The following is a 23,444-nucleotide window of genomic DNA, read 5'->3' on the forward strand; positions in this document are numbered from 1 at the left end:
CGAATCTGCCCAATGCCCCCGCGCAAGGTGGGGAGCAAGGGGGTCCTCTCCTGTCTCTCCCCCGCCCTCCAGGCCTTCCCACGGTCTTTGCCCGGGTCCCACGGTGGGCGTGGGCCTGTTTTGGGGGGTGGATGGGGAGAGGGTTGGGGGAGGATGGGGGGGTCTCCGAGGTGGCGGGTCAGCTTCGGCCGCAGAAGGGGTGGCGTCGAGCTGCAAACCAAGATCAGAAGCCGTTACCCACCCGCGGGATACCCCCTGCGCGGGGGGAGGAGAGGTGCCGCGGCTCTAAAACCAGTACAGGTCCTTGCTTTTGTCCTGGGGCTGCACACCTGAGGACGGGGAGAAAACAAAACAGGGGGGAAAAGAGAGAGAGAGAGGGAGAGAGGGAGAGAGGAGGGTGGAAAGGGGAGAGAGGGGATGGGGAGGAGGGCGCAGAGGCGCAGGAGAGAGAAGGGGGAAGGCTCTGTGTTAGGGAGAGAACCCGAGGCCGCAGATGGAGGGTTGAATAAAAGGGAAGAGGCAGAACGAAGAGGGATAGCCGGTTTGGACCGGGGCTGGGGGCTGTTGGGCTTCTTTCTCTGCCCAAATAACAGCCGCAGGAACAACTGGCGTCCGGCTCCTCGGCGCTGCTGCTCTGGCGACTGAAGGGACAGGGACGGGACAGGGGATAGGCCTCGACGGGGATGGGGCGGCGCACACAGTCCCTCGGAGACCCCCCAAACCTCGTCTGTACTTCCCCCGGGCCTCACAGCATCTGCCCTCGAGGGGTTTTCTTGGAAGAGGCAATAATAACAACAATAGTAAGTCTAGCATTTGTTAAGCGCTTACTGTGGGCCAAGCACTCTCCTAAGCGATGGGGTAGATGCAAGGTAATCAGGTTGTCCCACGCGGGGCTCACCCAGTCTTAATCCCCGTTTTACAGATGAGGTAACTGAGGCACAGAGAAGTTAAGTGGCTTGCCCAAGGTCACACAGCAGAGGAGTGGCGGAGCCGGGATTAAAACCCTTGTCCTCTGACTCCCAAACCCGTGCGCTTTCCACTAAGCCACGCTGCTTCGGCAAATTTAGTCACCGGGACCTTAGCGGACTCCAGGGGCACTATTTCTCACCAGATAATAATAATAATGATGATGATGATGATGATAATAATAATGGTTTCTGCTAAACTCCTACTCTGTGCCATGCACTGTTCTAGGCGCTGGGATAGATAGAAGGTCATCAGGTTGTCCCACGTGGGGCAAGAGCCCGGGCTTTGGAGTCAGAGGTCATGGGTTCAAATCCCGGCTCCGCCAACTGTCAGCTGTGTGACTTTGGGCAAGTCACTTCACTTCTTTGTGCCTCAGTGACCTCATCTGTAAAATGGGGATGAAGCCTGTGAGCCCCACATGGGACAACCTGATTACCTTGTATCTACCCCAGCGCTTAGAACAGTGCTCGGTACATAGGAAGCGCCTAACAAATACTAAAATTTTTATTATTAATCCCACCTCTTCTGACTCCCAAGCCCGTGCTCTTTCCACTAAGCCACGCTGCTTAGCGAGGCGGGGAAGGGCGAGGCGGCTTTGAGAGTTTACCCCACGGAGACTACTTGGCAAACTTTTTGCGGGAGAGTTTACCCTCGAGAAAGTGAACCACGGCAGTTCAGCCTGCAGATCTGACCCCGGAGAGTGTACACCGAGGCGTTGATAATGGGTGGTTTTCCCGGCTCTGACAATGCGAGTTCACACTCGACAGTTCTGCAAAAAGTCACGTCAGTTGTAACCTACACACCGGGATATTTATACGGGGAGATTCTGCGGTGAGATCGTGCCTACCAACTCTGTTATATTGTACTCTCCCAAGCGCCTAGTACAGTGTTCGCATACAGTAAGCGCTCAATCAATACAACTGATTAAAGTCACATCTCCTCCAAGAAGCCTTCCCCGATTAAGCCCTCTTTTCCCCGGCTCGCTCTCCCTTCTGCGTAAGCAGTGTGGCTCAATGGAAACAGTCCGGGCTTGGGAGCCAGAGGTCATGGGTTCTAATCCCGACTCCGCTACTTGTCGGCTGTGTGACTTTGGGCAAACCACTTCACTTCTCTGGGCTTCAATTACCTCATCTGTAAAATGGGGATGAAGACTGTGAGCCCCACGTGGGGCAACCTGATCACCTTGTATCTCCCCCAGGGCTTAGAACAGTGCTTCACACATAGTAAGCGCTTAACAACTGCCATCATCATCATCATCATCATCATCATTCTGTGCCCTTGGATGTGTGGGCTTTGAAAAGTAGCGTGGTGGAGGGGATAAAACACAGGCCTCTGAAAACCCAGAAGGTCGTGGGTTTTCATCCTCCCACTCGTCTGCTATGTGACCCTGGACAAGTCACTTAACTTCTCTGTCCCTCAGTTACCTCATCGGTAAAAGGGGGACTGAGACTGTGAGCCCCACATGGGACAGGGACTGTGTCCAACCCTATTTACTTGTAGCCACCCCAGCGCTTAGTATAGCGCATGGCACATAGTTATTACTATTGGGTATTTGATATTCACCCCACCTCCAGAGCATTTATGCACATATCTTTAAATTATGTATTACACACTATTTATTTATTTATATTACTATCTCCCCCTCTAGACTGTAAGATCAATATGGTCAGGGAACGTGTCTGCTAGTTCTGTTGTAATATCCCAAGAGCTTAAGTACAGTGTTCTGCACATAGTAAATGCTCAATAAATACCACTGATTGAATGGTTAGTTGATTGATCGAGACTCTGCACTAGGACGTTTACATAGGGGATAGCCATCCAGGGCCAGAGAAGCAGCATGGGCTAGCGGAAAGAGCACGGGCTGGGGACTCAGAGGATGTGGGTTCTAATCCTGTCTCAGCCACATGCCTGCTGGATGATCTTGGGCAAGTCACTTCACTTCTCTGGGCCTCAGTTACCTCATCTGTAAAATTAAAGATTAAAACTGTGAGCCCCATATGGGACAGGGACTGTGTCCAGACTGATTTAGTCCAGTCCCTCTTGACTGTGAGCCCGGTGTGGACAGGGATTGTCTCTGTTGTTGTATTGCACTTTCCAAGCTCTTAGTACAGTGCTCTGCACACAGTATGTGCTCCATAAATACGATTGAATGAAAGAACGATTGAATGAATGATTTCACTCATAGCTACTCCGGTGCTTAGAACAGTGCTTGGCACAAAGTAAGAGCTTAACAAATACCACAATCATGATTTGCCCTGGGGGAAACTCAACGCTTGCATATTTCCACTAGAAGCTGTCATTAGAGGTTGACACTCCAGAATTTTCTATTTATTCTGACGATTTTGACACCTGTCTACATGCTTTGTTTTGTTGTCTGTCTCCCCCTTCTAGACTGTGAGCCCGTTATTGGGTAGGGACCGTCTCTATATGTTGACGACTTGTACTTCCCAAGCGCTTACTACAGTGCTCTGCACACAGTAAGCGCTCAATAAATACGACTGAATGAATGAATGAATGAATTTGCATTAGGAAATTGATCCCGGAGACGGGCAACGTTTACACCGGAGGCCTACGTGCCTTAGTGGCAAGAGCACCGGCTTTGGGAGTCAGAGGATGTGGGTTCTAATTCCGGCTCTGCCACTTGTCTGATGTGTGACCTTGGGTGAGCCGCTGAACTTCTCTGTGCCTCAGTTACCTCATCCGTAAAATGGGCAATAAGACTGTGAGTTCCAGTTGGGACAACCTGATTAACTTGTATTTATCCCAGCGCTTAAGAACAGTGCTTGGCACATAGTAAACGCCTATAATTCTATTTATTTATTTTGATGCTGTTGATGCCTATCTACTTGCTTCGTTTTGTTGTCTGTCTCCTCCCTTCTAGACTATGAGCCCATTGTTGGGTGGGGATTGTCTCTCTCTGTTGCCGAATTGTACTTTCCAATTATACAGTGCTCTGCACACAGTAAGCGCTCAATAATAATAATTATGGCATTTGTTTAGCACTTACTATGTGCCAAGCACTGTTCTAAGCACTGGGGTAGTTACAAAGTTATCAGGTTGTCTCACATGGAGCTCACAGCCTTAATCCCCATTTTACAGTTGAGGTAACTGAGGCCCACAGAAATTAAGTGATTCACCCAAAGTCAAACAGCTGACAAGTAGCGGGATTAGAACCCATGACCTCTGACTCCCGAGCCCGGGCTCTTTCCACTAAACCATGCTGCTTCTCAATTGAATGAATGAATGGATGAACAACTACCGTAATTATTATTAGGATGATTAGAATCATTCTTCCTGGAGCCGATTCCCCGGGAGCTCAGCCCACCGGGTCGGGGTGCCGAGTGTCTTCATTCACTGATTCATTCAATCGCATTTATTGAGTGCTTACTGTGTGCAAAGCACTAAGCGATTGGAAAGCACACGTCAGCAACATATAGAGACGGTCCCTACCCAACAACGGGCTCACAGCCTAGAAGGGGGAAACAGACAACAAAACATGAATAAAAAAGACAACAAAATAATTGAGACAGACAACAAAACAATAAGAAGCAGTGTGGCTCAGTGGCAAGAGCCTGGGCTTGGGAGTCAGAGGGTTCTAATCCCGGCTCTGCCACTTGCCAGCTACGTGATTTTGGGCAAGTCACTTCTCTGTGCCTCAGTTCCCTCACCTGTAAAATGGGGATGATGACTGTGAGCCCCACGTGGGACAACATGATCTCCTCCAGAGCTTAGAACAGTGCTTGGCACATAGTAAGTGTTTAATAAATACCATCATTATTATCATTATTATTATTATTATTATCTGTACCTCCGTGACTTCATCTGTCAAATGGGGGTGAAGACTTCGAGCCCTACGGGGGACAGCCCCATGACCTTGTAACTACCTCAGCGCTCAGAACAGTGCTCGGCACAAAGTAAGCGCTTAACAGATACCATTATTATTATTATTCTCTGTGTCTCCGTGACCTCATCTGTCAAACGGGGGTGAAGACTTCGAACCCTACGGGGGACAACCCCATGACCTTGTAACTACCTCAGCGCTCAGAACAGTGCTCGGCACAAAGTAAGCGCTTAACAGACACCATTATTATTATTATTATTCTCTGTGTCTCTGTGACCTCATCTGCCAAACGGGGGTGAAGACTTCGAACCCTACGGGGGACAACCCCATGACCTTGTAACTACCTCAGCGCTCAGAACAGTGCTCGGCACAAAGTAAGCACTTAACAGATACCATTATTTACTATTATTATTATCTGTGCCTCTGTGACCTCATCTGTCAAAGGGGGACGAAGACTGCGAGCTCCACGGGGGACAACCCCATGACCTTGTAACTACCTCAGCACTCAGAACAGTGCTCGGCACAAAGTAAGCGCTTAACAGATACCAGTATTTACTATTATTATTATCTGTGCCTCTGTGACCTCATCTGTCAAACGGGGGTGAAGACTGTGAGCCCCACGGGGGACAAGCCCATGACCTTGTAACTACCTCAGCGCTCAGAACAGTGCTCGGCACAAAGTAAGCGCTTAACAGATACCATTTTTATTATTATTCTCTGTGCCTCCGAGACCTCACCTGTCAAACGGGGGTGAAGGCTGCGAGCCCCACGGGGGACAACCCCATGACCTTGTAACTACCTCAGCGCTCAGAACAGTGCTCGGCACAAAGTAAGCGCTTAACAGATACACCTCAGCGCTCAGAACAGTGCTCGGCACAAAGTAAGCACTTAACAGATACCGTTATTTACTACTATTATTATCTGTGCCTCTGTGACCTCATCTGTCAAACGGGGGTGAAGACTGTGAGCCCCACGGGGGACAAGCCCATGACCTCAGCGCTCAGAGCAGTGCTCGGCACGTAGTAGGCGCTCAGCTGATATCATCGTTATTGTTGCTGTTGTTCAAACGGGTGGACAAGGGTCTTCCCCGCGCCCCTCCCCGGTGCCCCGGGTCCTCACCTGCGTCGAGGCCTAGGCCGAGGCTGGGCCCCATGTCCCCCGCGGGCCCGGGGAAGGGGGCGGCCCCGGGGGCGGCCCAGGCCCCGGAGGGGGGCTCGCCCTTGGCTAGCTCGCAGGGGGGGCTGCGGGCCGCGGGGCCGGCCGCGGGCGGGAGGCGGTGCGGCCGTCCGGGGAGCAGCAGGGGGCTGTAGCGCGGGTCGAAGTGCGGGCCGTAGACTTCGTGCACGGTGGCGGGCCGGCCCGACGGGTAGGCCGCGGGGCCCTGCGCGCCCAGGGCGAACGGGGGGTGCGCGTGGGGCGCAGCGTGGTGCGCAGGGTGGGAGGCGTGGGCCCAGGCTTCGGGCGCGGCCTGGTGCAGGTGGCCGTGCAGGGGCCCGGGGCCGTAGGGGTCGGCGGCGAAGGGCAGCTCGGGGTGGGCGCCCACCGTCAGCGCGGTGGGCACGGCCGGCTGGTAGGCGCTGTTCCAGAAGGAGGCCGGAAAGCTTCGCTGGTTCATGGGGAAAGAGCCGTCTGCGGGGGCGGGCAGGGGGCCGGCCGTCAGAAGACGGACGCCACCCCCCCCCAAGCCCCCGGACTGTCCCCCCTCTCGGAGAGCTGCCGGCACCCCCAAGACCCCAACCCCAAATCCGCAGGGCCCGGCCTCTCCAGGGGACGGGGTTGTCTCGTCGCAGTAATACCGACGATGGTATCTGGTAAGCGCTTACTAGGTGCCGAGCGCTGCTCTGAGCGCTGGGGTCATAATAATACTAATAATGTAAGTTAGAGAAGCGGCGTGGCTCAATGGAAAAGAGCGCGGGCTTTGGAGTCAGAGGTCATGGGTTCAAATCCCGGCTCTGCCAATTGTCGGCTGTGGGACTTTGGGCAAGTCACTTCAGTTGTCTGGGCCTCGGTCACCTCATCTGTAAAATGGGGATGAAGTCTGTGAGCCCCACGTGGGACAACCTGATTACCTTGTAACCTCCCCAGCGCTTAGAACCGTCCTTTGCACATAGTAAGCGCTTAATAAATGCCATTATTATTATTATAATGTAAGAGCCTTGGAGCTGAGGGATGGGTTAATCAGTCAATCGCATTTATTGAGCGCTTACTGTGTGCAGAGCACTGTACTAAGCCCTTGGGAAGTACAAGCTGGCAACATATAGAGACGGTCCCTTCCCAACAGTGGGCTCACAGTCTAAAAGAAGGGTGCAAATCCATGTATGAGGGTGATATGCAGAAAGGAGTGGGAGAAGATGAAAAGGGGGGTTATTCGGGGAAAGCCTTTTGGACGTTAGTGAACTCCTAATCCTTCCACACGGTTGGAAAATTTTCAGTCCTGGCCAAATCACTGTCCTTTCCCACCTTTCACATCCCACCCTATGATGACCCTTTAGTGCTTGTTCCATAGAATTCTGTCTGTCTTTGTGTTGTTTCTTCTTTCGCAGTTGCCTCTCCCCTGTGAATGTCCTTGGGGGTGTTTCTAGACTGTGAGCCCGTTGTTGGGTAGGGACCGTCTCTATAGACTGCCGACTTGTACTTCCCAACCGCCTAGTACAGTGCTCTGCACACAGTAAGCGCTCGATAAATACGATTGAATGAATGAATAATAATAATATAATAATGATGGTATTAAGCGCTTACTGGGTGCCGAGCGCTGTTCTAAGCCCTGGGTAATAATACTAATATAATAATGATGATATTTGTTAAGCGCTTACTAGGTGACAAGAGCTGTTCTAAGCGCTGGGGTAATAATACTAATATAATAATGATGATATTTGTTAAGCGCTTACTAGGTGCCAAGCGCTGGGGTAATAATACTAATATAATAATGATGATATTTGTTAAGCACTTACTAGGTGCCAAGCGCTGTTCTGACCGCTGGGGTAATAATACTAATTTAATAATGATGATATTTGTTAAGCACTTACTAGGTGCCAAGCGCTGTTCTAAGCACTGGGGTAATAATAATAATAATAATAATAATAATAATAATAATGGTATTTGTTAAGCGCTTACTAGGTGCCAAGTGCCGTTCTAAGCACTGGGGGTAGACACAAGGTCATCAGATTGTCCCACGTGGGGCTCACAGTCTTAAACCCCATTTCACTACAGATGAGGTAACTGAGGCACAGAGAAGTTGCCCAAAGTCACTCAGCTGACAAGTGCCGGAGGCGGGATTAGAACCCACGACCTCTGACTCTCACGCCCGGGCTCTTGCCACCGAGCCACGCTGCTTCTTATTGTTTTGCTGTCTGTCTCAATTGCTGTGTTGTCTGTTTTGTTCTCGTTTTGTTGTCTGTCTCCCCCTTCTAGACTGTGAGCCCGTTGTTGGGTAGGGATCGTCGATATCTGTTGCCCGATTGTACTTTCCAAGCGCTCTGCACACAGTAAGCGCTCAATAAATCCGATTGAATGAATGAATGAATGAATGAATGAATGGAGAAGCCTGGACTTGCTCCCACCCCTTGATTCCCTCGCCAGTGACCCGGTCAGCTGTTCCCGGGGGGCGGCCTTCTCTCCCCACTCCTTCAAAGCCCTGCTGAAGGTACATCTTCTAGACTGTGAGCCCGTTGTTGGCTAGGGATTGTCTCTCTCTGTTGCCCAATTGGACTCTCCAAGCGCTTAGTACAGTGCTCTGCACACAGTAAGTGCTCAGTAAACACGACTGAATGAATGAATCTCCTCCAAGAGGCCTTCCCAGACTAAGCCCCACTTTTCCTCATCTCCCCCTCCCTTCCGCGTCACCCTGACTCGCTCCCTTGGCTCTTCCCCCCTCTCCCCGCCCCACGGCACTTAGCGCTTAATACAGTGCTCTGCACGTAGTAAGTGCTTAATAAATACGATTGAATGAATGAATGTGTATGTCTGTAATTGTATTTATTTATATCGATGCCTGCTTGCTTGTATTGATGACTTGACGCCTGCTTATATTGATGTCCGTCTCCCCCGCCTCTAGACTGTGAGCTCCTTGTGGGCAGGGATTGTCTCTCTTTCTTGCTGAAGTGTACTTTCCCAAGCGCTCAGTACAGTGCTCTGCACACAGTAAGCGCTCAATAAATACGACTGAATGAATGACTAATATGAACATATATATATATAATATGAATGAGTGAGAGGACGTGGGTTCTAATCCCTCCTCTGGCAATTGTCAGCTCTGTGACTTTGGGCAAGTCACTTAACTTCTCTGGGCCTCAATTACCTCATCTGTAAAATGGGGATTACGACTGTGAGATGGGGATTAAGACTGTAAGCCCCCCGTGGGACAACCTTAGCACCTTCTAACCTCCCCAGCGCTTAAAACAGTGCTTTGCACATAGTAAGTGCCTAATAAATGCCATTATTATTATTATTATCATTATTATTATTATTATTATTATTATTAATTATCCCATCTCCACCACTTGTCTGCTGTGTGACCTTGGGCAAGCCGCTTCACTTCTCTGGGCCTCAGTTCCCTCATCTGTAAAATGGGAACGAAGACTGTGAGCCCCACATGGGACATCCTGATTACCTTGTATCTACTCCAGCGCTTAGAACAGAGGTTGGCACATAGTAAACGCTTAACCAATTCCGCAATCACTATTATTAGCAGTAGTAATGAATGAAACTCGCGGTTTGGGACCCGGAGACCCTTGGGACGCCTTCCTCGCTACAGGGAGCCCTTGGGACAACTTCTTCGCTGCTGCGGTCAGGGAGGAGAGCACAGGGAGCCCCCTCCCCTTCAGTTTCTCCCTCTCCTCGTCTCCTGGCCGCTCCGTTGGGGATTATTATTGTTATTATTATGGCATTTGGCACTGTTATTATTATTATTATGGTATTTGTTATCAGGGTTTAGAACAGTTCTGGGCACATAGTAAGCGATGAGCAAATACCATCGTTATTATTTGTCGCCAGATTTATTGGTTAATCATTCAATCGTATTTACTGAGCGCTTACTGTGTGCAGAGCACTGTACTAAGCGCTTGGGAAGTACAAGTTGGCAACATATCTCTTATCCCAATGATTAATGATGGAATTTGTTGCCCCCACCCGGCTCCCCTCCCCTTCCACCCATCCCCAGCTCCCCCCGTCGAGGCCCTCCTGCTCCCCACTGACCTCTCCAAGGCCCGGCGGCCCGGGGGGTCCTGGCCGGGTGCGGGGAGGGGGCCGGAGAGGGGGCGGCGGTGGCACTGGGCTGGCTGAGGGCCCGGCTGAAGTGCTGGTCCACCACGGCGCCCACGTCGCCCGGCACATAGGTGAACAGGACGCAGCGGGCACCCAAGTACTGGGGCTCGGGAGGTGGCCTCTCCCGCTCCTTCTCCGGGCTGCGCTCCTCCTCCTTGACCGGGCCCGGGCCCGCCCCGGACCCCGGGAAAGACGAGCTGGAGCCTCCGGCGCTGTCCGAAGCGTTCTGCATCTTCGGGTAGAAGACTTTCTGCCGGGGGGCACACCAAGGGGCGGGGAGGGTCAGCGGGCACCGCGCCCACCACCCTGGAATGACCCGCCAATTCGTGAAGAGTTCCATCGTTTTCCCACCCAGCCTCCAAGCTAGCTCTCTTCCTCCCTTCAAAGCCCTATTGAGAGCTCACCTCCTCCAGGAGGCCTTCCCAGACTGAGCCCCCTTTTTCCTCTCCTCCTCCCCATCCTCCCACTCTGCCCTACCTCCTTCCCCTCCCCACAGCACTTGTGTATATTTGTACACATTTATTACTCTAATTTATTTGTACATATTTATTACTCTATATTATTTGTACATATTTATTACTCTATTTTATTAACGATCCGCTTGTCAGCTGTGTGACTTTGGGCAAGTCACTTAACTTCTCTGGGCCTCAGTTCCCTCCCCTGTAAAATGGGGATTAAGACCGAGAGCCCCACGCGGGACAACCTGATCACCTTGTATCCACCCCAGCGGTTAGAACAGTGCTTGACACGTAGTAAGTGCTTAACAAATGCCATTATTATTATTACACAGCTATAATTCTATTTATTCTGATGGTATTGACACCTGTCTACTTGTTTTGTTTTGTCGTCTGTCTCCCCCTTCAAGACTGTGAGCCCGTTGTTGGGTAGGGACCGTCTCTATACGTTGCCGGTTTGTACTTCCCAAGCGCTTAGTACAGTGCTCTGCACATAGTAAACGCTCAATAAATTCGATTGAATGAATGAATGAAACGGGGTGGTACGGGCTTAGCGAGGCCTGGGCGGCCTCTAGAGTCCTCGTGGGGATGGGAGAGCGACCCTCCCTCCCGCAGGCCCCCGCCTTCACCCCATCGCCCCTACTCCCTCCCTCTGCTCTACCCATTCATTCATTCATTCAATCGTATTGACTGAGCGCTTTCTGTGTGCAGAGCACTGTCCTAAGCGCTTGGGAAGTACAAGTCGGCAACATATAGAGAAGGTCCCTACTCAGAAACGGGCTCACGGTCTAGCATTCACCCCATCGCCCCTACTCCCTCCCTCTGCTCTACCCATTCATTCATTCAATCGTATTTATTGAGCGCTTACTGTGTGCAGAGCACTGGACTGAGCGCTTAGGAAGTACAAGTCGGCAACAGAGACAGCCCACCCAACAACGGGCTCACTTCTCCGCTCCACAGCACTTATGTATATTTGTAACCTATTTATTACTCTATTTGATTAATGATGTGGATAGATCTATAATTCTATTTACTTATTTCGATTCATTCATTTAATCGCATTGATTGAGCGCTTACTGTGTGCAGAGCACTGTACTAAGCGCTTGGGAAGTGCAAATCGGCAACATATGCTGTTTGATGCTTTGGATGCCTGTCTACTTTGGTTTTGTTGTCTGTCTCCCCCTCCTAGACTGTGAGCCCGTTGTTGGGCCGGGACTGTCTCTATCTGTTGCCCAATTGTACTTTCCAAGCGCTTAGGACAGTGCTGTGCACACAATAAGGACTCAATGAATACGATTGATTGAGTGAATGAATGAATTCAGACCCCAGACCCGGGGCTAGCCAGGAGGCTGCAGGGCTGAGGGGTCCGTCCAGGTCGGATGGGCCGGCCTGGGGCGTTGGAGGAGAACAGCCGGACTCATGGCCGCCCTGGCTCTCTAAGCGCTTAGTACAGTGCTCTGCCCACAGTAGGCGCTCAATAAATACGATTGACTGAATGAATGACTCGCGGCCCGGATGGCGGGGCCGGGGTTGGCGGGACAGGCCCAAACGGCCGGGCTCTTCTAGAGCGTTAGCGACGACCGAAACGCGTTTCCCGATTGATCTTTTAGACTGTGAGCCCACTGTTGGGTAGGGACTGTCTCTATGTGTTGCCAATTTGTACTTCCCAAGCGCTTAGTACAGTGCTCTGCACATAGTAAGCGCTCAATAAATACGATTGATTGATTGATTGATTGATTGATCTAAAACCGTTTCCCGGGAGTTTTCCTGCTGGGAATCAGATGGGCAGGCCTGAGGCCCCGGGCTCCACCATCTCTATCCCGCTCCGGGGCCCCTCCCCGGGGATGGGGAATCCCCTCCAGGGCCGCCCCCTCCCCTCTTCATTCATGCAATCATATTTATTGAGCGCTTACTGTGTGCTGAGCACTGTACTAAGCGCTTACACGGATGCTATTTGTTAAGCGCTTACTCTGCCAAGCGCTGTTCTAAGCGCTGGGGGGAGATACGAGGTAGATTGTCCCACGTGGGGCTCACAGTCTTCATCCCCATTTTCCAGATGAGGGAACTGAGGCCCAGAGAAGTTAAGTGACTTGGCCAAAGTCTCACAGCTGACAAGTGGCGGATCCGGGATTGAACCCACGACCTCTGACTCCCAAGCGCGGGCTCTTTCCACCAAGCCACGCTGCTTCTCACTAGCCGTATTCAGTCGTATTTATTGAGCGCTTATTGTGTGCAGAGCACTGTACTGAGCGCTTGGGAAGTACAAATCGGCAACATATAGAGACGGTCCCGAGTGGGCCGGGAGGAGAACGGGGGTGCCGGACGGCCTTGGCGGGCCGTGCCAGCTGCGGGCGAGTTCGGAGGTTGGTGCGCGCGTATACACGCTCCGCGCGTACCCACAACGACCCCCAAGGCATCCCCCCGCCCCCCACGCGTACACGCAGACGGATGCCCTCCTCTATCTTCGTCCACAGCGGCTCTGGGGTCCACTCTGACCGCTTAGAGGAGCAGCGTGGCTCAGTGGAAAGAGCCCAAGCGTGGGAGTCAGAGGTCATGGTTTCTAATCCCGACTCCTCCACTCGTCAGCTGTGTAACTTTGGGCGAGTCACTTCACTTCTCTGGGCCTCGGTTCCCTCATCTGTAAAATGGGGATGAAGACTGTGAGCCCCCCGTGGGACAACCTGATCACCTTGTATCCCCCCTAGTGCTTAGAACAGTGCTTGGCACATAGTAAGCGCTTAACAAATGCCATAATAATTATTATTCTGACCATCATTGTGATGATGATGATGATGATGATTTCCCTCCGGCCCTGTCCTGGGCCGCACAGGGCTCACGCCGGGTTCCCGCGGACCCTCTCCCCGGAGTGGTGGGGAGGGGCGAGGGGAGTCGCCCCGCATCCCGCAGTGTGGCTCAGTGGAAAGAGCTCAGGCTTGGGAGTCAAAGCACGTAGGTTCTAATCCCGCTTCTGCCCCATGTCAGCTGTGTGATCTTGGGCAAGTCTTTGGGCCTCTCAGTTCCCTCCTCTGTAAAATGGGGATGAAGTCTGTGAGCCCCACGTGGGGCAATAATAATAATGGCATTTGTTAAGCGCTTACTATGTGCCAAGCACTGTTCTAAACGCTGGGGGGGACGGACGGACAAGGTATTCAGGTTGTCCCATGTGGGGCTCACAGTCTTAACACTCATTTTACAGATGAGGCCCAGAGAACTGAAATGGCTTGCCCAAAGTCACACACCTGACAAGTGGCGGAGCCGGGCTCAGAACCCACGACCTCTGACTCCCAAGGCCGGGCTCTTTCCACCGAGCTACGCTGCTTCCCCACTACTTCTAGTGGGGAAAGTAGACTACTTTTAGTCTTTTAGACCGTGAGCCCACTGTTGGGTAGGGACTGTCTCTATATGTTGCCAACTTGTACTTCCCAAGCGCTTAGTCCAGCGCTCTGCACACAGTAAGCGCTCAATAAATACGACTGATTGATCGACTGATTACTTCCCAAGCGTTTAGTCCAGTGCTCTGTACACAGTAAGCGCTCCTAAGCCCGGGTTCTTGTATCTACCGCAGCGCTTAGAGCAGTGCCTGGCACAGAATAAGCGCTTAACAAAACCCGTCAGTAGTAGTAGTAGTAGTAGTAGTAGTAGTATCCCGCCCCCGTCGAGGGATACCTGTCTGTAGGGGCTGTAGGCCGCTGCAAGGTAGGGCTGCGCGGGTCCGTACAGGGGGAACATCACCTCCAAGCAGCTCATGGCTTCCCGCAGTATCCGCCCCCTCGGGGGGCAGCCTGGGCAGGCCCGGGACCCCCGCGGCTCATGGGCGGGCCCTGGGCGGTCAGCGGCCCCTCTCCTCCGTCCCCCGAACTGTCCGGCCGCACTGAGCTGGCCGGCCAGCGGAGCCGTGACGCCAGCCCGGGGGAGGGTCTCCAGGCCAGCCCCCTCGCCCCGCCCCTTGGAAGGCCCGGCCTCCCCCCCCCAGGCCCCCCTCGTCCGTCCCCCGGGGCCCGAAGAGGCCGCACGCTTCGCAGAAGCTCCGGCTACTCCCCCAAGCCAGGGGCAATCAATCAATCATCAGTCAACCGTATTTATTGAGCGCTTACTGTGTGCAGAGCACTGGACTAAGCGCTTGGGAAGTACAAGTCAGCAGCACATAGAGACAATCAATCAATCAATCAGTCGTATTTATTGAGCGCTTACTGTGTGCAGAGCACTGGACTAAGCGCTTGGGAAGTACAAGTCGGCAACACGTAGAGACAATCAATCAATCAATCAGTCGTATTTATTGAGCGCTTACTGTGTGCAGAGCACTGGACTAAGCGCTTGGGAAGTACAAGTCGGCAACACATAGAGACAATCACTCGTATTTATTGAGCACTTACTGTGCGCGGAGCACTGGACTAAGCGCTTGGGAAGTACAAGTCGGCAACACATAGAGACAATCAATCGTATTTATTGGGCGCTTACTGTGCGCAGAGCACTGGACTAAGCGCTTGGGAAGTACAAGTCGGCAACACATAGAGACAATCAATCAATCAGTCAATCGTATTTATTGAGCGCTTACTGTGTGCAGAGCACTGAACTAAGCGCTTGGGAAGTACAAGTCGGCAACACGTAGAGACAATCAATACATCAATCAATCGTATTTATTGAGCGCTTACTGTGTGCAGAGCACTGGACTAAGCGCTTGGGAAGTACAAGTCGGCAACACGTAGAGACCATCAATCAATCAATCAATCGTATTTATTGAGCGCTTACTGTGCGCAGAGCACTGGACTAAGCGCTTGGGAAGGACAAGTCGGCAACACATAGAGACAATCAATCAATCAATCGTATTTTTTGAGCGCTTACTGTGTGCAGAGCACTGGACTAAGCGCTTAGGAAGTACAAGTCGGCAACACATAGAGACAATCAATCAATCAATCAATCACTCGTATTTATTGAGCACTTACTGTGCGCAGAGCACTGGACTAAGCGCTTGGGAAGGACAAGTCGGCAACACATAGAGACAATCAATCAATCAATCGTATTTTTTGAGCGCTTACTGTGTGCAGAGCACTGGACTAAGCGCTTGGGAAGTACAAGTCGGCAACACGTAGAGACAATCAATCAATCAGTCAATCGTATTTATTGAGCACTTAGCGTGCGCAGAGCACTAGACTAAGCGCTTGGGAAGCACAAGTCGGCAACACATAGAGACAGTCCCGACCCAACAGCGGGCTCACAGTCTAGAAGGGGGAGACAGAGAACAAAACCAAACATACTGACAAAATAAAATAAGTAGAATAGATATGTATAAGTAAGATAAATAAATGAATAACTAGAGTAATAAATATGTACAAACATATATACATATATACAGGCGCTGTGGGGAAGGGAAGGAGGTAAGATGGGGGATGGAGAGGGAGACGAGGGGGAGAGGAAGGAAGGGGCTCAGTGGGAAGGCCTCCTGGAGGAGGTGAGCTCTCAGTAGTAATAGATAGATTAGTGGTGGCAGAGAGCTAGCTTGGCGGATGGGCAGAGGGAGGGAATTCCAGGCCAGGGGCAGGGACAGTCCCCTCCCCTCCCGGACACTCTCCCGTCCCACAGCCGCCTCTCGCTCCCTCCCGCCCCCGGGTGGGGTAATCGACCCCCTCAAAACTACTACTAATAATAATGATGGTATTTGTTAAGCGCTTGTCTGTCTGACAACATGCCTGCCAACTCTGTTGTGTTGTATCCTTCCAAGTGCTTGGTTCAGTGTTCTGCACATAGAGCTCAGTAAATAATAATAATAATGGTATTTGTTAAGCACTTACTATGCGCCAAGCACTGTTCTAAGCGCCGGAGTAGACACAGGGTCATCAGGTTGTCCCACGTGGGGCTCACAGTCTTCATCCCCATATTACAGCTGAGGGAACTGAGGCATGGAGAAGTTAAGTGACTCCCCCAAAGTCACACAGCTGATGAGTGGCGGTGCCGGGATTTGAACCCACGACCTCTGACTCCCAAAGCGCTTACTATGTGCGAAGCACTGTTCTAAGCGCTGGGGGAGGATACAAGGTATTCGGGTGGTCCCACATGGGGCTCACAGTCTTCATTCCCGTTTTACAGATGAGGGAACTGAGGCACAGAGAAGTTAAGTGACTCACCCCAAGTCACACAGCTGACGAGTGGAGTTGTCGGGATTAGAATCCATGACTGCTGACTTCCAAACCCGGGCTTTTTCCATTGAGCCACGGTGATTCTCTAATAGACTGTGATCCCGTTGTTGGATAGGGACCGTCTCTATGTTGCCGACTTGCACTTCCCAAGCTCTTAGTACAGTGCTCTGCACACAGTAAGCGCTCAATAAATACGAACGAATGAATGAATATAATATAATATACTAATATACAGCCAGAGAGCCTGGGGTCCCGTGCTTCAGGGCAGCGGGGAATTTCTTGGGGACTCTCCCCTCATTCATTCACTTATACAATTCATTGTATGAATTGTACACGCTGAGAAGCAGCGTGGCTCAGTGGAAAGAGCACGGGCTTTGGAGTTAGAGGTCAGGGGTTCAAATCCCGGCTCCACCAATTGTCAGCTGTGTGACTTTGGGCAAGTCACCTAACTTCTCTGTGCCTCAGTTACTTCATCTGTAAAATGGGGATGAAGACTGTGAGCACCCCGGTGGGACAACCTGATCACCTTGTAACCTCCCCAGCACTTAGAACAGTGCTTTGCACATAGTAAGCACGTAATAAATGTCATTATTATTATTTATTGAGCACTTACTGTGTGCAGAGCAGTGCACTAAGTGCTTGGAATGTACAAAACAGCAATAAAGAGAGACAGTCCCAGCCCACAACGATCTTATTCCAGCGTTGCTCAGTGGCAAGAGCCCGGGCTTGGGAATCAGAGGTCATGGGTTCTAATCCGGGCTCCTCTGCTCGTCAACTGTGTGACTTTGGGTGAGTCACTTAACTTCTCTGTGCCTCAGTTCCCGCATCCCTAAAATGGGGATTAAGACTGTGAGCTCCACGTGGGACAACCTGATCACCTTGTATCCCCCCAAATGCTTAGAACAGTGCTTTGCACATAGTAAGCATTTAACAAACACCATCATCATCATCATTATTATTATTACAGTCTAGAGCGGGAGACAGACAACAAAACAAGTAAGCAGGCATCGATATAAATAAATAGAATTATAACTATATATAGACTTAAGTGATGTGGCGTGGGGAGAGTGGGGAAGAGTAAAGGGAGCGAGTGGAGGAGGGGGGCTGAGGAAAAGGGGGCAGAGACACCCTTCTGAGCTCCGGGGTTCTCCTCAGCACTGCTCACTGGAAAAAGCACGGGCATGGGAGTCAGAAGACGTGGGTTCTAATCTTGACTCCTCCTCTCGTCAGCTGTGTGACTTTGGGAAAGTCACTTCACTTTTCTTTGCCTCAGTTCCCTCATCTGTAAAACGGGGATTAAGACTGTGAGCCCCAAGTGGGACAACGTGATTACCTCATAGCTACCCCAGTGCTTGGAACAGAGCTTGGCACATAGTAAGAGCTTAACAATTACCATAATTATTAATTATTATTACACACAGCAGGTGGCCAATACTGCAAAGAGCAAGACTCCTTTTGATTTCCTGGGTAGAGCAATGTACTGGACACCTACTAAGTGCAGAGCAGACAACTGCATTAGGTATCTACTGGGTGCAGGGCCCTGTACTGAGTGCCTGCTAGAGGTAGAGCACTCTTCTGGGAGTCAAGTTCATGCAGGACACTGTGCTGAGTGACTACTGTATTTAGAGCACTTGGGAATGTGGAATAGAAATAAAAGAAGTGGCCCTTGTCCTCGAGACACTGACAGTCAATCAGTCAATCAAATAGTGGCATTTATAATGTGATTACTGGGTGCAGAGCACTGTACTAAGCGCTTGGGAGCGTACAATTCAACAGTCACGTCAGATTCATTGCCCACAATGTGCTTACAGTCTAGAGTGGGGAGACAGTCATTAAGTAATTTACAGATATGTACAAAGGTGCTGTGGGGCTTGTGTGGCCAAGGGTACAGATCCAAGTTCATCGAGACAGGGAGAAGGAGTCCAAGACTAGATAGCTTCCTCAGGGAAGGCCTTTTGGAGGAGATGTGACTTTAATAAGGCTTTGAAGGTGGGGAGAGTGGCGGTCTGACACATATGGAGGGGGAAGGCGTTCCAGGCCACAGAGACGTCGTGGGATAGGGGTCGGTGGTGAGATAGACGAGCAAGCCGGACCTAGAGGAGCAGAGTGTGTGGGCTGGACTGCAGTAGTGGTGTCCTGGGTCCTGCCACCTGGGTCAACTCTGACCAAGGCCCTGTCTGACCCCTGCCAGGCCCAGGAGTAAACGTTGCTGGCCTTGGTTCTTATGTTCAACTTCACCAAGGGTCAGGACTGGGCAGTTGTTCTTTCCTCCCCAACCCAGAATCGGTGGATGCAGAAGGGCCCTGGGGGGGAAATGGAGGCACCGTGTCTGGCCTCAGGACCTGATCGGGGGAGAACAGACTGAGGTGCTAGGAGATCCTGCCCAAAATGATTGGGCTTGAAAGGGCTGGAAAGTCCTTGAAAGAACATCCAAGTGGGCTGACAGTGTCGGAACAGGTCCAACAGTGCTTCACTGGCCTGTGGGAACAGGCTTAATTCTGCTCTGCCCTTAACCATCTTCTGGATCGTAAACTCCTTGAAAGCATGAAGCATGCCTTCTACTCCTATCATACATGCCAAAGTGCTTGCTTCAGTTGCCTGCACACAGTAGTAACAATAATAATAATTATTATTGATAATAATAATGATAATAATAATGGTATTTGTTAAGCATTTACTGTGTGCCAAGCACTGTTCTAAGCAATGGGGTAGATACAAGCCAGTCAGGGTGGACACAGTTCCTGTCCCACGTAGAGCTCATGGTCTTAATCCCCATTTTACAGATGAGGTAACTGAGGCAAAGAAAAGTTGAGTGATTTGCCCAAGGTCACACAGCAGACAAGTGGCAGAGCCAGGATTAGAACACTTGTTTTCTAATTCCCAAGTTTGTATTCTTGCCACCAAGCCACGCTGCTTCTAGGTACTTAGTGGGTGTCCAAGGAGCTGCACCAGTGCTAAAATTAAAAAATGTTTCTAAACGGAACGCCCATGATGTCAAGCATGTGATGTCAAACAGTCTGCCTAATGTAATGATTCAATCATATGATGATGTCATGGACTGTGTCAGAGGCCGGACACCCTAGTCTCCCCCATCCCAGACTCTTCTTGTCAGGCAGGGGATGGAAATACTCATTAAGTGGTTATTCTCCTCTGCCCTCTCCCCCAAGCTCCAGGAGCAGCTCTCCCTGCAGTCCGGTGGAAGCTCGGGGCCACAGTTCAAGTGGCACAAGAACTTTAGGGCTGGGCCAGACCCTCCTGATCAAACCTGAGGTCTTCCTTTCCCCTCCCAGCAGCACTTCCACAGTGGCAGGGGCAACAGCTAGAGGAAGCAAAATGAGGAAAAAGGATGGAGCAAGTGATGATGACGATGACATTTGTTAAGTGCTTACTATGTGCCAAACACTGTCCTAAGCACTGAGGTAGACACAGTCCCTGTCCCACATGGGGCTCACAGTCTGACAAACAATTGCTCTCTCCCTCAAAGCCTTATTGAAGGTACCTCTCCTCCAAGAGGCCTTCCCTGACAAGTCCTCCTTTTCTCTTCTCCCACTCCCTTCTGCGTCACCCTGATGTGTTCCCTTTAATAATAATTATGGTATTTTTTTAAGTGCTTACTATGGACTAGGCACTGTATTTATTTGTCCCCCCTCCCAGTACTTATGTACATATCTGTTATTTATTTATATTAATGTCTATCTCCCCCTTTAGACTGTAAATTCATTGTGGGCAGGGAATGTGTCTGTTATACTGTTGCACTGTAATCAATCAATCAATCAATCAATCGTATTTATTGAGCACTTACTGTGTGCAGAGCACTGTACTAAGCGCTTGGGAAGTACAAGTTGGCAACATATAGAGACAGTCCCTACCCAACAGTGGGCTCACACTCTAAAAGGGGGAGACAGAGAACAAAACCAAACATTCTAACAAAATAAAATAAATTGAATAGATATGTACAAGTAAAATAAATAAATAAATAAATAAATAGAGTAATAAATATGTACAAACATATATACATATATATACAGGTGCTGTGGGGAAGGGAAGGAGGTAAGATGAGGGGGATGGAGAGGGGGGCGAGGGGGAGAGGAAGGAAGGGGCTCAGTCTGGTAAGGCCCAAGCACTTAGTACAGTGCTCTGCACACTGTAAGCGCTCAGTAAATATGATTGACTGAGTGATTGACTGACTGCCATGGGATTGGGCCATAGTTGCCATTCCCACTCTGGGAACCAGGCTCAGGGTGAGTTCAGGAGCAGCAGTGATTGTGAGGTAGAAGGAGTGGCTGAGAGACCTTGTTGGCTAGACTGGACCATACTGGCTGGACCAGACTGTGCTGGCTGGATGGGACCATGCTGGCTGGACTGGACCGTGCTGGTTGGACTGGACCATGCTGGTTGGACTGGACCATGCTGGCTGGACTGGACCTTCCTGGGGAGGTGGCACACAGCAGAGTTCTGTGCTTCTGGTGGTCCTGCAACCAGCCACCCCCCAATGGTGGTTCTCGCTCTGCACGGGACTCTGAGCATTCATTCATTCAATTACATTTACTCATTCATTCATTCATTCAATCAATTGTATTTGTTGAGCGCTTACTGTGTGCAGAGCACTGTACTAAGCGCTTGGGAAGTACAAGTTGGCAACATATAGAGACGGTCCCTGCCCAACAACGGGCTCACAGTCTTGAAGGAGGAGGTCACGATTAGGGATGGCTCCAAGACCCCGACACAGTCGGACTCCAGCGGGGGTAGGACCCACCCCAGATCAGCCCAGTTCGCTCTCCAACACACAAACCACTTGACGAGCCAGAGACTAAGTCCACTGAAAACGTGTCGCCGTGTGTGGTGGTGGTCTGTCTGTGCCTAACCCATTATGGACTTCCTTCCCCCAGCCCTTACACAGAGCCCAGTTTCCGACTTCATCTGTTGGTGACCAAGAGTCAGGCAGGACTGAGTGCAAGGCTGGGTAATAATAATAATAATAATAATAATAATAATAATAATAATGGCATTTATTACACACTTACTATGTGTAAAGCACTGTTCTAAGAGCTGAGGAGGTTACAAGGTGATCAGGTTGTCCCAAGTGGGGCTCACAGTCTTCATCCCCATTTTATAGATGAGGTAACTGAAACACAGAGAAGTTAGGTGACTTGCTCACAGTCACACAGCCGACAAGTGGCGGAGCCGGAATTTTAACCCATGACCTATGACTCCAAAGCCCGGGCTCTTTCCACTGAGCCACACTGCTTCCCCAAACTTTCTTCTTTGGCCTGGTGCTGCCATTGCCATTACCACCATTGTCCCCGTGGAATTGTACTTTCCAAGTGTTTAGTACAGTGCTCTGCACACAGTAAGCACTCAATAAATATGATTGAATGAATGAATTAATGAGTGAACAAGTTTTCCTAATCAGAATGACAATTCCAGTACTTCCCTTTACATCAGATCAGAGTTCCAGCTTGTCTTGCCTTAATTTCAGCAATGCTCTGCACATCTCACTTTCCCTACTAAATCCTCCCTCCTTCCAATTTACCCACTTCCATGGATAACTCCCCATCTCCTTGGTGTAAACTTCCCTGCTTCCTACCTCTCCCCACTCCAGTCCTCATATCACTCTTCTGCCTGGATTATTTTTCTAAAAAAAAGTTAATTCCTTGTCTCCCCACTCCTCAAGAACCTCCAGTGGTTGCAATCCACCTCTGCATCAAGCAAAAACTCCTAATCATTGGTTTTAAAGCACTCAATCAGCTCTCCCTGTCCCACCTTACCTCCCTGATTTCCTATTACAACCCAGCCTGCACACTTCCCTCTTCTATCACTAACCTATTCATTGTAACCTCAATTTCATCTGTCTCGCCTCTGATCCCTTGACCACGTCCTGCCTCTGGCCTGGAATGCCCTTCTTCTTCATATCCAATGGATTAAGATTATGAGCCCCACGTGGGACAACCTGATTGCCTTGTATCCCACCAGCGCTTAGAACAGTGCTTTGCACATAGTAAGCACTTAACAAATACCATTATTATTATTATTATTACTAAGCACTCGGTTATATACAAGACAAATCAGGTCAGACACAGTTCCCACATGCGGGTCACAGAGTACACTGTTTAATCCTGCCGATTCTTCCACCAAACCACTTCCAGGATCTCGTCCTTTCTGTCCACCCACACAGCCACCACTTCAGTTCAAGCAATTGTCGTATCATGGTTGGAGCCTTCCTGACTCCAGGCACTCCCCACTTTCAATCTATATATTCCACACTGTTATCCAGATCATCTTCTTGAAACGGTACTTAGCCCATGTCTCTGCATTCTTCAGCAACTACTACCGGTTGCTCACCTCTTTCTGCATCAAGCAAAAAACTCCTTACCTTTGGCTTCAAGGCTCTTCACCAATTTTGCCCATTTCAGAGAGTACTGGCTCTCTTTACCCACTGCTTTTGGCTCTTACCCTTCACCACTTCTAAGCTAAACTCCCGATTTCCCCAATTTTGCCTTGCCTGTCTTAAAGTCCTTGTTCATGCTATCCCCTGGCTTGGAATTCTCTTCCCTCACAAATCCACCAGATCTCAGCTCTCCCTTTCTTCAAATCCTTCTTCTAAAATGCCACTTCTTCCAGGGAGCCTTCCTTGCTAACTGCCAACCCTTGAGAACTATTCATTCATTCATTCATTCATTCAATCGTATTTATTGAGCACTTACTGTGTGCAGAGTACTGTACTAAGCACTTGGGAAGTACAAGTCAGCAACATATAGAGATGGTCCCTACCCAACAACGGGCTCA

The 23,444-nt window shown here is 50.4% G+C and overlaps 1 protein-coding gene across 1 annotated transcript; it reads right to left on the reverse strand.

Annotated features, from left to right (window-relative positions):
• Positions 1-285: 285 nt before the first annotated feature.
• VGLL2 (vestigial like family member 2) lies at positions 286-14,277 on the reverse strand. Its single transcript, XM_038742317.1, has 4 exons — positions 14,191-14,277; positions 10,001-10,319; positions 5,927-6,436; positions 286-329 (listed from the first exon to the last, which is right to left on the reverse strand). The coding sequence occupies exons 1-4, from the start codon at positions 14,269-14,271 to the stop codon at positions 286-288; spliced, it is 954 nt and encodes a 317-aa protein (XP_038598245.1). The 5' UTR covers positions 14,272-14,277.
• Between the last annotated feature and the right edge of the window lie 9,167 nt (positions 14,278-23,444).

The sequence above is a fragment of the Tachyglossus aculeatus genome, chromosome 2 (assembly GCF_015852505.1).
Source record: "Tachyglossus aculeatus isolate mTacAcu1 chromosome 2, mTacAcu1.pri, whole genome shotgun sequence".
NCBI classification, from domain to species: Eukaryota; Metazoa; Chordata; class Mammalia; order Monotremata; family Tachyglossidae; genus Tachyglossus; species Tachyglossus aculeatus.

Excerpts from the sequence above, each read along its gene's own strand:
- VGLL2 (XM_038742317.1), bottom strand. The coding sequence starts at position 14,271 with ATGAGCTGCTTGGAGGTGATGTTCCCCCTGTACGGACCCGCGCAGCCC. Across the intron at positions 10,320-14,190 it reads CCTACAGCCCCTACAGACAG|AAAGTCTTCTACCCGAAGAT; the intron begins GTATCCCTCGAC and ends GCCCCCCGGCAG. Across the intron at positions 6,437-10,000 it reads GGCCGCCGGGCCTTGGAGAG|ACGGCTCTTTCCCCATGAAC; the intron begins GTCAGTGGGGAG and ends CCGCCCCCGCAG.